The sequence below is a fragment of the Colossoma macropomum genome, unplaced genomic scaffold (genome assembly GCF_904425465.1).
Source record: "Colossoma macropomum unplaced genomic scaffold, Colossoma_macropomum, whole genome shotgun sequence".
Classification (NCBI taxonomy): domain Eukaryota; kingdom Metazoa; phylum Chordata; class Actinopteri; order Characiformes; family Serrasalmidae; genus Colossoma; species Colossoma macropomum.
In genome coordinates this window covers 21,802,386-21,815,778 of record NW_023494793.1, presented here as the reverse complement: position 1 = coordinate 21,815,778, position 13,393 = coordinate 21,802,386, and the positions used below count along the sequence as shown (strand labels likewise).

The following is a 13,393-nucleotide window of genomic DNA, read 5'->3' as shown; positions in this document are numbered from 1 at the left end:
GCTGCATTAGTTAAGAAATATGTGATAGGAAGATGTATTCAAATCTTTGCATGCAACTATAGATACGATTATGGAAACCCATGAACACTTAACTGTCTACAGAAAGCACTTAGTTATACCACACAGCAGAAATTCAACCTAACAAATAAATCTGGCCTCAGGCTCTAATAAGCCAAATAAGTGCTGTCAAACCTGTAATGGATAGGAAAATCCATGTGCCATTCCTGAACTCGTCCGTGGTTCTGTCCAGCAGAAGGATGCGACACTCAAACCAGCCCTCATCCTCCAGAGTCAACCTATCCACCAGCAGCGATGCTCCCTGTGTCAAAGACACCCGGCCTGAACAAAGAGTGAGTGAAAGAGAAAGGGAAGTTAACAAATTTTAGTAAGAAGATTATGTACATGTTTTTCTAAGCCATTTTAAAATCTGCTAAGATTATCTCTGGTCGAAGAACAAAGAGGAAATTTGTGGTTGACACATGGACAAATCAGGGGGCTGCAAAATAAGCAGACGCATTAGGAAAGACAAGAAATGCCAAAGCACTCAAGTCAGAGACACCTAAAAGGAAGTGATCACACATATAATCTATTGGGAACCTGGCCCGTCATTCTGAGCTTAAGAACACAGGCTGTGTAGAATAACCACAGTCTTTCAGATACCCTGTTACCCTTGACAGGCATAAATACACAGCGAATAGCCAAGCACTTAGCAGTGTCTGGGTTTATTGTTAGGTGCTTTACTTTGAATTCAAGTATGCTATCACAGAATAACTAAAAACATGGGAACTGAAAACTCGCACTAAAAGCTGAACGAGAACACTCGAATTCGCATCGCTGTCATTTCACATGCCTTTGCGGAATGTGGAATGCATGAAAAGATGTAATGAAGAATTCACTGGAGGGAATGGAGTTTTCTGTAAGACCAGTGAGAGGAGCCAAGAATGAACAGAAAGCGAGAAGCATTTGATGCATTGTTTCTGTTTTGTTACATGTGACCAAAAATTGATATGCATAAATATCATCAGCAAAGACAAACTATTATCAACCAAACATGAAACGTACAATAAGCATATTCAACAGACACTCAAGGACACACACACAAATCCCTCTCAAAGCTGACCCCCACTCGTCAACCCCCCCTTTTCTGGCCACCGTTCTCCTTTTCTTCACATTCTACTTCTGACAACTCCTGGCTCTTTGAAACTTGATCTGTGTGTTGCCTGGTTACGGAAGCCGCTCTTTCAAAGCACTGACCAGGCCCTGTTTCCTCTAGCAGGCCTCCCCACTTCATTCATTATCTATCTGTCTTGTTGACGGCTTTTTTCAAAATTTCAGGGTTTTAAACGATAACACCACGGACGCCGATTGGGTCCAAACAGGGGACATTTAATGCTTCCAGGAGGCAACAGTTATAATTTGAAAGCAAGCCATGTGTCGTAATGACGCTGAAAAGAAAACTCAAAATGAAAATTACTCAGTGTCAACTTTCATCATAAAACAAAATGACTAAATGCGGGACCGAAATGTTCCATGCATGTGAGTCAATGTTCAGATGGTTCACACTTCGACAAATGGATACAAGGTCTCTTCTCATTGGCTTCATTTAGAGGTGAAAAGTCAAAGTCAAAAGCAGGCTTGTCTCAGACAATTACAGTCTAAAATGTCTGCAAGAAGCACTAGTACAGTGGTGCGTATACGCAGGTATACGGCATATACCCAGCATACACACCTAAGCGTGGCCAGAGATACACTTGTGTCTGTGTTTTATGCTAGAGTGTGATTTGACCATGATGGAGAGCAAATGTGTCACATTCATCCAATTGCGAATCATATAACTAGCATGTGATTTATGTGCTGCAATGTTTTCTCTGTCATTCTTTTTCCTTCCATTATGCACTACAGTCATTGAAGGTTGCCAGCTCAGCCCTGCAAAACACCAGGACACAATCAGTGGCTTGATTTTTTTTTTTATAAATTCAGCAGACTAGCTATGCTCAGAATGCAGTCTACGATAGCTATACAACCTATTCTTCTCAGTTATTGGATTGCAGTGCTGCCTAGGGCCTAAATCTGTCACCAACAGTGCACCTTTCTGAAGCAACTGTCCCTCCATCGACTGTAATCTGAACCAATCAAACCAATTATTTGTATACAAATGATTTAATGGGATAAACAGAAGAGGTTTAAACTTCATAAAAATGCTAACATGCTTGGATTCCAGGACAATCAAAATCCAGGACAATCTAGGAAAATCCTGGATGGATTGCAACCTTAGTCATGGATAAAATGATGATAAAAGATAATGCTAGCTATTATGGCAAAAATGTAGGAATGAACACATCAAACTACATCATTTTATAAATAATTATGATGAAAGTAACACCAACATCTACATTCTAGCCCAACAAATCATCTTAGAGATTCACTATATCATGTTATTCTCATATCTTTTGTTTATAGGCCCTTTGGTAACAGAGTATTCTAGAAAATGTTGTGTGTTCAAAGTGTGTGGCTGGATGCACACTTGCTGGCACGGGGGTCCCTAAGACGGCAAAATATATCCACCTGTTTAGACATCATTACATCACTGACAGGAACATTATTAACAGTGCTGTACTACACAGTAATTTGCTGTATTGTGTGATCTCTTGGTTAATAGTTAACAAGAGTAATAATATAGATTGTACGGACTAGGTTAATAATTCAATTTATTGTATTATTACTACTTGTTGAATATTAACTCTCTTCATTATACTGTACATATGTATAATTGCAGTAAAACTGAACTGAACAACCCATGCTCACATTCTTAACAATCATGTCTATTATATGATCATGAGAATGTAAAACTAACCAATATTCTACCATAATTGTTTTTAAAAGCATCTTACGCCAGACTTGCATTGTACAAACCAGACAAAATTCATTTAATTTGAGCTTTGTCATAATGACAGGACAAGAAAAAAAAATATATATATATATATGCAATGTAACCTAAAGGCTATTTGCAACACAAGGGACTGCTCTTGTGCTGCAAAGCCTGGCAATAAAGTAAGGAGTCTCTTAGCCTGGGGGACTATTTTTCAAAGCACCATGTTAAATTAGTACATACACTGACTATGAATAAGCCTCAGCATGGCCTGGGGCTGTCATTCTGTGTAAACTTTTGCATTCTGGCAGGAGATAAATGATGAAGGGGTTTGCATGATAAAGGCCCCAGTTCCACCACTTTAAAGGGAGTTAAACAGAGGCGTCACTTTTAAAGGGAGTGTCTGTGTTTACGCTCTCATAAAAAGGGGCGCTGTGATGGAGGATCAGGAAGGGTAAAGTGGTTATTAAAAGAGCAGGAAGAGGGCAAATGTGCATGAAGGTGATAGCAGGTGTGATGGAGCCTGGGCAGAATCTGTTCTTATCTCTTGTCTGAGCTCCTCCCTTCTCTTCCCATTTCCTCCCAGCTGGTTTGTGGTCCAAACAGTGGTGGAGAATATTCTGCACAGGGTGCAATTACAAACCCCAATCACAAACTGCAGTCCTGAAAGTTAGTCTCTTAGCTGTTCTTCACAACGAACTCACAGAACTAGAGTCTGATCCACAAATATGAGTTAGCTGACAAAATTTGTCAATTTTAATATTTAGATTCCACATATTTATAAATCTGGGCAAGAATTCTGACCCTGCTTTAAAGTTGCATATTTTGTTTTTAAAACAATTCACGTTTAATGTGAGGAAAAAACATTCAGTAAAGCAACTTTTAAGAAAAACCCAGACTGTGTATAATTTTTGACTACCAAAACGTATTTCAGTTGGTATTATCGGTTTCTGTACCGGTGAAAACCCTTTCATATCAGAAGGCCCTCCATAAGATGGCTTACTGTGAGCAAACAGAATGATTAACTTTTTAAGTCCATTTAACAAGATAATCTGGTTTTATTCAACTAAAGTCGAAGACTTTAAGTGAGCATAAATCTATGTGCATACTCTCACACACACAAATTAGCTGAATGAATGTGCAATATCTTCAGCTCTGCACATGCTAAGCCAACTGGTGTGGTGAGAATTCTAGCCCCTCTATTAGACACTTTAACCCTTTCCTGCTGCGGACTGTCAGTCCATCAATGGGAGTTAGAATGCAGCTCACTGCCGCCTCTCTTAAATCTCAGGTTTCCATAGTGATGGAACCAGGGGCTGGGAGTTTGGATTTGAATTCAGTTGCTGTAGAAACACAGGCCACGGCGAAAGGACTGAGAGGGAGGGCGTATCACAAGGGGAGTGTGTTTGTGTCTGTGATTTTGAAAAATGACACGTAGGGGAGGAAAAAAAGGCAGTGTTTTGATTCAAATTGGCTAAAGGCTCATGACAGATAAGGCCAAAGGCAAATGGGAGAAGTGGGGGAGAAAAAAGAGAGAGAGAGAGAGAGAGAGAGAGAGAGAGAGAGGGCTGTTTTTATTTGAATCACAGCTCAAACAAAAGCTATGCCAGTAAGTGACAGATGCAGGTTTGTTTGGGTTTAAATGAGGAATTTGGCTTTGGGCTCTGTCGCCTAGCATCTTTCAAAAAATGCTAAACTTTTCAAATTTGCATATGATCAAAATTAATACAATATGTGTGCAACCCAATTAAACTCTACCCAATTTGTAGCACCTGCTCTGCTATTTAAAGAAAAGAAAATACATACATTTATGCAGGCCTAATTTGATTTTCAAATTCAGTTTTGACAATTAGTGATGATTAGCGCACACACAACCCAAAAAAAAACAACAACAAAAAAACCAAAAAAACAAAAAAAAACCTGCACATAAAAATCGAACTCTGCACTGCAGAAATTCCTTAAGAGGTTTAAGTGGGGACTGCTGGATCAATAAACTCTCCACAGCCAATGAGCACTACGCAACCTTTGACCTCCCTTACCCCATAATTTTTGTCCAGACGCGTCCATCACTCCACACAGTGCTATACTGGCATAATGGCCTGTTCATCTGGGCCACGGCAACCAATCACGGCGCGGGAATCCCAGACAAAGACAATGAGATGCAGGTTGCTCTTCTTCCTCAGCAACTACCCACTCCACCTCTATTCTTCTTCCCCTGTTCTCGCACTCTGTCTCTTCTGTTCCTTCTGTCTTTAGTATCCTTATCTCTTCACTCTTATTTCCCTCTCTCACACCACTTCCTACTCATAATTTGCTTCCTTTTCTTTCGGTCTTAGCTCTCCACCCCTAACATATATTTTTTGTCTTTCAATTTTTTTTCTCTTTCTGTTTGCCATTCCTGTTAATTTACACCTGTGTTCTTCTTTCCATCTTTTCCATCTATTTTCCATCTTCTGTCTTTCCATGTGACTTGTATTCATTTTTTTTTTCACCCGCATATCACATGATGTTTTCCCCCACCTCCTGGGTCCCCCGCTGCTATTTTGGAACGTCTGTCTGATGTGCAGTGGAGGGTATAAAAGTAGGGGCTGTGGGTGCCCCCATGTTCCCCTAGCCTGTTCATAAGAGCCACAGTTAGGTTCTCTCCCCTGTGGGTGGTAGCCAAAAAACTGGAGCGGCCAAAAACTCTTTTCCATTCGGTACTGCATCAGACTTTTTTTCACCCTTGTTCCAAGACACAACAGCATGCACTCTGCTAAACTGAATTTCATCCATGCAAAGCTGTTCTCCTTGGACAACTGTCGGACCATAGTTTTTTTAACGATGAGAAAAATGTGTGCATAAATTTCTGCTCCACTGTGCACTGAGGCAGCCTCTTCCGTTGGCTGCATGTTCCGTTTAGTTTAGCCTAGTCCATCTTTTCCGTTTTGTTTTGTTTACGCTGATCTTTTCCATCCCCTCTGCGATAACCCCTCCTTTGTCTGTGCTCAGTGGAATGTACATGTGCTTGTTATATCTGTGGCCTTTTGCTGGCCCTAACATTAATGCACCCATGCACTGGGGTCCTGCACTGCTTGCATATGTTACAATAATACACAGCACCTATGAAGGAGCATGGATTATTGTGTTTAGGAGGCCTCAGGCTTGTTTTTCTTTGTTCCACCCTGTACGGGATTAAGGGGAGACGTGGCCCTGCTGCATTTTGGGATATGTTTTGATTTGAATACAATCATAAGTCTCGGGGGCCCCCTCCAACCCCCACCTTCTGCTTTCCCCCCACAATCTCCACAACCCCACCCCAAACCCTCCTCCACGCCCCCCTAATCAGTTTAACCCTCTTATGAATAGCTCTTTGTCATGGGATAGATTACAGTTAACTCTGTCCCTGTAGCTCTCTCTCTGCGCACCGGTGAACAGACTGAGGTTTAGGAGCACATGGTTAAGAGCGAAGCAGCGCCGCTGCCTTAGCCTACAGGCATGGATCAACAGGCCAAACACTTACTGCTTCTCCCTTCAACCTGCCACTGCTAAACAGTCTGCAAGCCTCATCAGAAACTATTTAAATAGCTCTGAGTCTTGGTCAGTAATTCTAATGTGACTGGGTGACTCCTGAGTGTTGGTATGTCTTGAATGTTCACAAGGTAGTGAATGATTGCTAAGTCTAGTGACTTAATATGAGTTTCAGTCAACACTGCACTGACATTCCTCTGAGTAAGGTCATCTTCTTATATCAGGAAGCTGAAAGTCAACAAACGGTTTACAGCGGTTTATAGCCTCTCTCCACAAATTAATGACATGCGATTTTCTTATCGCACACTTGGACCATATAAAGAAGCAGATTATGTTTTGCTGTTTCAGTTATGAAGCCTTGAACTTAAAGAGACAATTCAGTGAACTGGCCTTTTGCACCACTTGTGCACCACTTGGGACCTATGCAATCAACCCCAACTAGTTTTTAATTTTAATTGAGGTATACGTTTCCATTAATTTTTATTTACTTGCTAGCTAAATTGACCTCTTAGTACAAGTGCAGGACTAAAGAAGTTTGGACCCTCAACAAGTCTTAAGTTCATCGATTACATTTAAACGGGGAACATTTTGTAAATCACGTTTTCTTTTCATTGAATGATTCCGTAAAACACTTGCGTTGTCAATTTAAATTAGTATTGTATTTCACCTGAAGCCAGGACATCCAGAGAGTCGAGCTCTTGACCCTGTGAACACCCTTCCAGCATGACTGACTCAACTCTGCAGGTACTGCTGCCACCACAGTCACCCATGAGTAGTCCCACTCATAGAAACCTCCCACATGGCTTGGGTCCCACTCTGACTGCGTTCCCAGATTCAAATCCTCCCCAAGGAGGAAGAACCAAGCATGGCAGTCTCGGACAATAGAGCCCAAGCACAATAGTGGTCTGATCTGGTTCCTTCATCCCTCAGGTAAAACCTGAAACAACCAGGATGAAGTAGCACAAGGCTTTGTTACAAGTAGTGCACCTCAAAGCCCTAAGAACAAGAGATCCAAATATGCAGCATAATATTTTTTTCTGCTGCTGGTTCACTGCTTGGTGACCCTGTGAGAGCCCAACTTGACCAGTAAAACAGGTTTGACAAATCCAACCCCGCTACCTGCGCTTTTTCTTTCTTTCTCTGATGGACTGAGCATTGAGTGAATGGCATGAAAAAGTGTCTGGTAAACTGAAGTTAAGGAAGTTAAAACCAAGGTATGTTGACCATGTGAAGAAATCATTAAAAGACAAAGGGACTTTATTAGTGAAAAAGTTCAGGAATGAAAGGAGCTGGTCATGAATGGATGATGGTGTAGTAAGGGGAGAGAGGGCTGAGAGGGCTGATCCTTTGAAATGATTTAAAGTCTACAGAGGGAGGAGTCGCCTCCTGTGGTATGTGGGATGTTTAGCTCACAAGATATTAGAAATACAGTACCACTCCTTGACTCCTAAAACAAAGCAGTAGTCTCAAAAAAACTTATAGAAGAAGCAAATCTGTCAACTTCTCAACAAAAATCAAGGGCCAACATTTCAGACCTTAGCCCTTTAATGCTAAGATCTAAAAATGATCTAAATGTTTGTGTCATAAACTACTATTTTAAGCCAACAATCATATGAATATACTTCACACTTTAATTGTTACTGTGATGAAACAAATTATTGGTAAGTTTATTCTGAGTGATATGTCCCTGCGATGGACTGGCGACCTGTTCAGGGTGTATCCTGCCTTCCGCCCAATGACAGCTGGGATAGGCTCCAGCACCCCACCGCGACCCAGTAAGGATAAGTGGTTTAGATGATGTGTGTGATATGAATACAATGAAATAAAGGCAGCGTAACCTAAAAAGGGCAGCATAAAGTCTCTGAAAGTATAGATGACAGTATTTTAGGTATGATAGGGTTAAAAGTGTAGACTGAAAGATTGAAGGGATTTCCAAGGGGGGGCAAAGGGTGGAGAGGTTAACATCAGGCTGTGCTGCGACTCTAAAACAGACAGACAGTGAAAGAGACCTGCTGAGCCCAGACTGAGAGTGGTGCCCCCTCCCTTCTCCCTCACAGGGGGGCTTTCCCTTATTTCCTTGTGCTGGAGGGAGAGGAGGAGGGGCATTTGATCTGCCACTGCTTAGGGTAACAGGCTCTGACAGCGCGGGCTAAGCATGGAGGCTTGATCTGCACGCAGAAGCTGACATGTTCCTGCCCGTTAAACTCATCTTGATCTTCATTCTTCTGCATGGGCCCCTGCACAGGTCTAATAACTAGAGTGGTTACTTATATACTGGTCTGTTTATTGATTAAACTTAAACGCACATTTAATGGTTATCTTCACTTTTACAGTTAGTAAACGTTACATACCTGTACATACCTGTACATACTGTTACATACCTAGAGATTCAATGTTTTAAAAAGATCACAGTCTCTCTTTGCTCATTTCTTATATCTTTGTGGGCACTGCGCCCCAGCTGTCTGTACGTTACTTACACTTGCTGTCCTAATCTGTGTGTAGCCACTGTGCCTTGATCAAAGTACCAGAGACATGTCGTAGCTGATTATACCAAAGCAGAGGAATGCAATTAGCTCTCTAATCTGAAACTCACCTGATAGCTTATCAAACATACTGTGGGACAGATTGATGCCTTTATTGGGGTACTTCTCTAAGGCAACAGCTTCTCACACCACTCATATTTGACATTTAGAGTCTGTGTGAGTTCACTGGAGCTAGGTGTGTAGACGTGTTTTGGTGGCAGGGGATGATGAAGACCAGCATTGTACAACCAGAACTGTATAATGCAATATAACCAAAACAGGCCATGGCTGTTGGACACTGGCAACGTGGGGTGAGCAGGCGTTTAACACACTACGTTTGGGGCGATGCCTTACCACTTTTTGATTTAGTTCAGGTCGCTTATTAGCAAGACTGAGTGTACAATTTACTAAATGTCAGTTGCAATATTTCTCACTGTGACTTCACTGAGCTAGAATTTGATGTTCTCCAGAGATGTGAACTGTGTAGACATAATAAAATGCGCACAACACTGACACTGTTAAAGAAAACATTTACTGGGATGTTATTATATTATAGCTGTGACAAAGGCTGTATGTAGTGCCGAATGTTTAACTCAGTTAGTCAGTGGCTAAAACGGCCTCTTATGATTTACGTTTTTATGATTTACGTTTTCCTACAACCAACACATTTTTAATTTTGCCACATCACTTTTTATTAACTGTGCAGTACTGTATTTTTCATAGCCACCACACATATAATGCACTGACTGACAAAAAGTTACCTCAGATGACATAACACACAAAAACTTCATTTTTTTATTGTTTTAGTGTTGCTTAAAAAGTCCTTGAAAGTTTAAACCGAAATCAAATTCACCTTTCACCTTACACGTCTTGGACAGCAGTGGGGACCTAAAATAACTCAGTTAAAAGCATGTCCATGTACGAGCATGTTTTTTGCAGCGGGGTTATGTTTAAAGACGAGGGAAGGTCAAGTTTCATCTTGTCTTTCGCAGAGTGGGGTTTTGTGGTGAAGGCTAGGAAAAGAGACAGCTACATCCTTATGCATTTTAATTTGAGGGGAGAATATATTAGATGCCCGGCACCAATATGCTTCATGCGTTGCCAGCTGGCTCCAATGTTAGGATGAAATTACAAGCAGAGATGGTCTGGAAAGATTGGGAGGGGAAGAGGAGAGCGCAGAGAATGTCTTAGGCTATTAACTTTTCATCTTTAGCACTATCATTAACTTTTGCAGTCAGTTTAACACTTGCAAATGCTATTTTGGATACCTTGCATTTCTTTTGAAGTTCCTGAACACTATTTGTGCTATTTTAATGCTATTTTTAAAAATGTTTTTATCCATGTACTCTGCACCTTTTTCACCTCACTCATTATTTAAGCGACGCTGACAGATCTGAATTGATTTCGCATCAGCTGTTCTCCCTGAAGGAACCGCATGACTGATGACGGAGAGCAGGGGTTCAGGTCAGGCGGAGCCTCATCTGTTCTGTGGCTGCTCCTGGCAGGGCTGACGTACCACAGCCCGCTGGGAAAACAGGGAAATTTCCATTTGTGCTCTGATCAAAACCTGCTCAAACGATGTAAAAGACCACCACATGAAAGCTGGTGCGTCCAAGAGCCGTGGAGATGAGCACTGGCTGAGATGGCCAAGGATAGAACTTTGGTAAGGTTCAAGTAAGGACAGGCAACATGGCAACCATATAATGACATGATGCTTGAAGTTTTTCATAAATAAACTGTTTAAAAAGGAAAAATCCAACAATTTGTAAAAAAAAAAAATATATATGTATATATATATATATATATATATATATATATATATATATTTTTTTTTACAAATTGGTGGATTTTTCCTTATCATATATATAAATACAATAAGGTAAAGGCACAATGGGATCTGCCACTTAATTCTATGCAGTTAATGCTATATAAATAAAATATAAAAATACAAACTCCACTCTAAAACAAGCATGCATAGTTCTTTACTGTATTCAAATTATTACCAAATTCAGAACATCGTATTGTTATTATTAATTGTTACTATTAATTAATTAATTAGCAGTTGCAATTCTGAAACCTGGGGCTGCTGCAGTCTCCTCAGCACTCCCACTTCCCGTGTCCCTGATTGTGATGTAATTATCATACCGTCGCTGTTAGAACTAAATCTTGTACCTCCAAAATGTTAACTTTGCAGGGGATGGTAAAATTTTTCTTAACTTATACTGGAAGTTGATTGAAATTGAAAAGGTTAAATTTTGGACCGTTTCCATTCAACATGAAATTTTCACAGTGTAATGAATGACTAGCATGTTCAAATTATATTTAAAAAACATAAATGGAGACACAAGGTTTCATTCTGCCAGCAACAATATGTTGTTTTTAATAACATATCGTCATATTGCCTACTCTAGATACAAGCGATGGCATGGGTTGCTGTGGGGAAGAGGGATAAAGAGAGGGAGGGAGGTAATGATAGCTCTTTGTCTTTTGTTCTTCCTGAGACAATGATGGGATTATGCTTTCTAGATGAAGGAGAGTCTATTATACTCTGCACTTCATCCGTTTGGCTTGCTGCAAAACAGAAATCTTCTCTTAGTGGGTCAGAGCCATAGCATCTCAGACACATACACAGGCACACTAACATCAACGGCCCAATGGCCCCCACACGACCTGCCTCAGTTTAACCCCATGCTCCTTAATCCAGACCCTGTACAATACCCAACACCCCCACGGGCCGCACTCAGCCTAACCCCCCTGCTCCTCCCTTTTGCATCCATTAAAAATGCTCCCCTCCTCCCCTCTGCTCTTCCACTGCTTCTCTTCTGTAGCCATTTCTCCCACACACAGACACACTCGGCGTAATTACAGGGCACTTGTTGATTGGGGTGGATAACCTATTTGGGGGATATTCTTTCAACAGTGGAATGCTCTTCCTTTTAACATTCAATAAATACCAGCGCACTCCTCTTACCCCCAACTATCATCAAGACAAACAGCTGTGTTTTCAGCTAAGCAGTTCTCTGGAAAAAAACAAAAAAAAAAAACAAAAGTACTCAAGTACTCAAAAGGGCCTTAAAGCTTGTTCTCCTGAATTACCCTGGAAACCTGTCTTTTTCAGTTCTCCCATCTACACCTCCTAGACCAAAAACAACAGGCACTATCATGCTCTATGGAAGAGATAAACGGTTTCCTTTTGAGTGTTCCCCTAGAGTTCATTTCAACTCAGTCATAAAACTGATGATACAGCACAATACACCATAGGTCTTTATGTCACAAAGATAAAATACACCGACAGAATCACAACCCCAGGGATAAAACCACACTTACTTTAATAGTGTCCTTCCTCTGACACGGTGAATTAAAAGACAATAGGATACCGACCATGGCTGCAACTTACCTTTATAGTTTGGATGCACGCGTGGTGTGTAGCCTCCGAATTTGATGAGGATCGGGACATTATAACCTAGCCGTACCCACTCCACCACATGCAGAGGGAAGAGATTGGGGGACGTGGCCCTGTCTGATGTAGCAGTGAGACTGCAGCCCAACTCTGCAGACCCCCCAACTCTTCCACTTACCACCAGTTCAGCACTCAGCGAGGGACCTGGGACAACACAAAAACATGCACATGTTTATTTATACCAAAAAGAAAATGGTTTTACACTTTCAATTAAAAAAAACTGTCCTGAAAAAGTGTGAAAACAAACGCACACAACATCTACACACACACACACAACCCAGAACAGCAACCAGAAACTTACACAGCTGCAGATACGCACCTGTCACTGAGATGAAAGCAATTTTGTCTGCAATTTTGTCCATGGTGGTGAATTACAATTACTGTAAGTGGATGAATAGTGACTGTGTAGAATGTTATCCCTATTTGTCACCTTTGTGGCATATTTCCTTCACCCTGCTACTTGCACCCACTGAATGGCAAACTTAAGACGTTCAGGACCAGCTCTGCTGGCTGTTGAGAAACGCCTTGCTGTAAACTCAGAATCTGGACTGAGTCAATAATAAAACCAGTATTCTCTGGATCGTTTGCTGCACATTCCACTTGCAGCAATGGTGTGAACATTTTGTCAGTCATGGAAAGATTCTAGAACTTTCCGAAATGAGGAGGAATGAGAAGATGCAAATGCAAGCTAGGACAGAAAAAAGGACATAAATAAAGAGAATGAGATAATTGGTAGAAAATAAAATGCAAAATAGGATTCACACACAGACACAAACAAGCCAGAGAGATACACAAACACAGGGGGGCTCGTAAAGGAGATGTATCATGCATGACAACTAATCTATGTTAATAAGTTGGAATTCAGCCTGCATATCCAAACATCCATTTAAATCTGCGTCCAAGCTATACACCCGTCCCAGCAGTTTTCTGTGGTATGGAGTGTTGTGAGACCCAGAAAGGCCTGTTTAGCGATGCTTGTAAGCCGTCATGCTGGCAAACTGCAATCTACATTACCCTTCAAAGCTTACAGTC

General features: G+C 41.1%; 1 protein-coding gene across 3 annotated transcripts in view; it reads right to left on the bottom strand.

The window, feature by feature from the left end:
* igsf9b (immunoglobulin superfamily, member 9b) overlaps nucleotides 1-13,393 on the bottom strand; it is a 43,830-nt gene that overhangs the window by 17,752 nt on the left and 12,685 nt on the right. For all 3 annotated transcript variants that reach the window (XM_036578812.1, XM_036578815.1, XM_036578813.1), the window contains exons 3-4: nucleotides 12,299-12,505; nucleotides 193-339 (exon numbers count right to left, since the gene is read on the bottom strand). In XM_036578812.1, coding sequence (XP_036434705.1) covers nucleotides 193-339; nucleotides 12,299-12,505 — 354 coding nt within the window. The remainder of the gene's footprint in view (nucleotides 1-192; nucleotides 340-12,298; nucleotides 12,506-13,393) is intronic.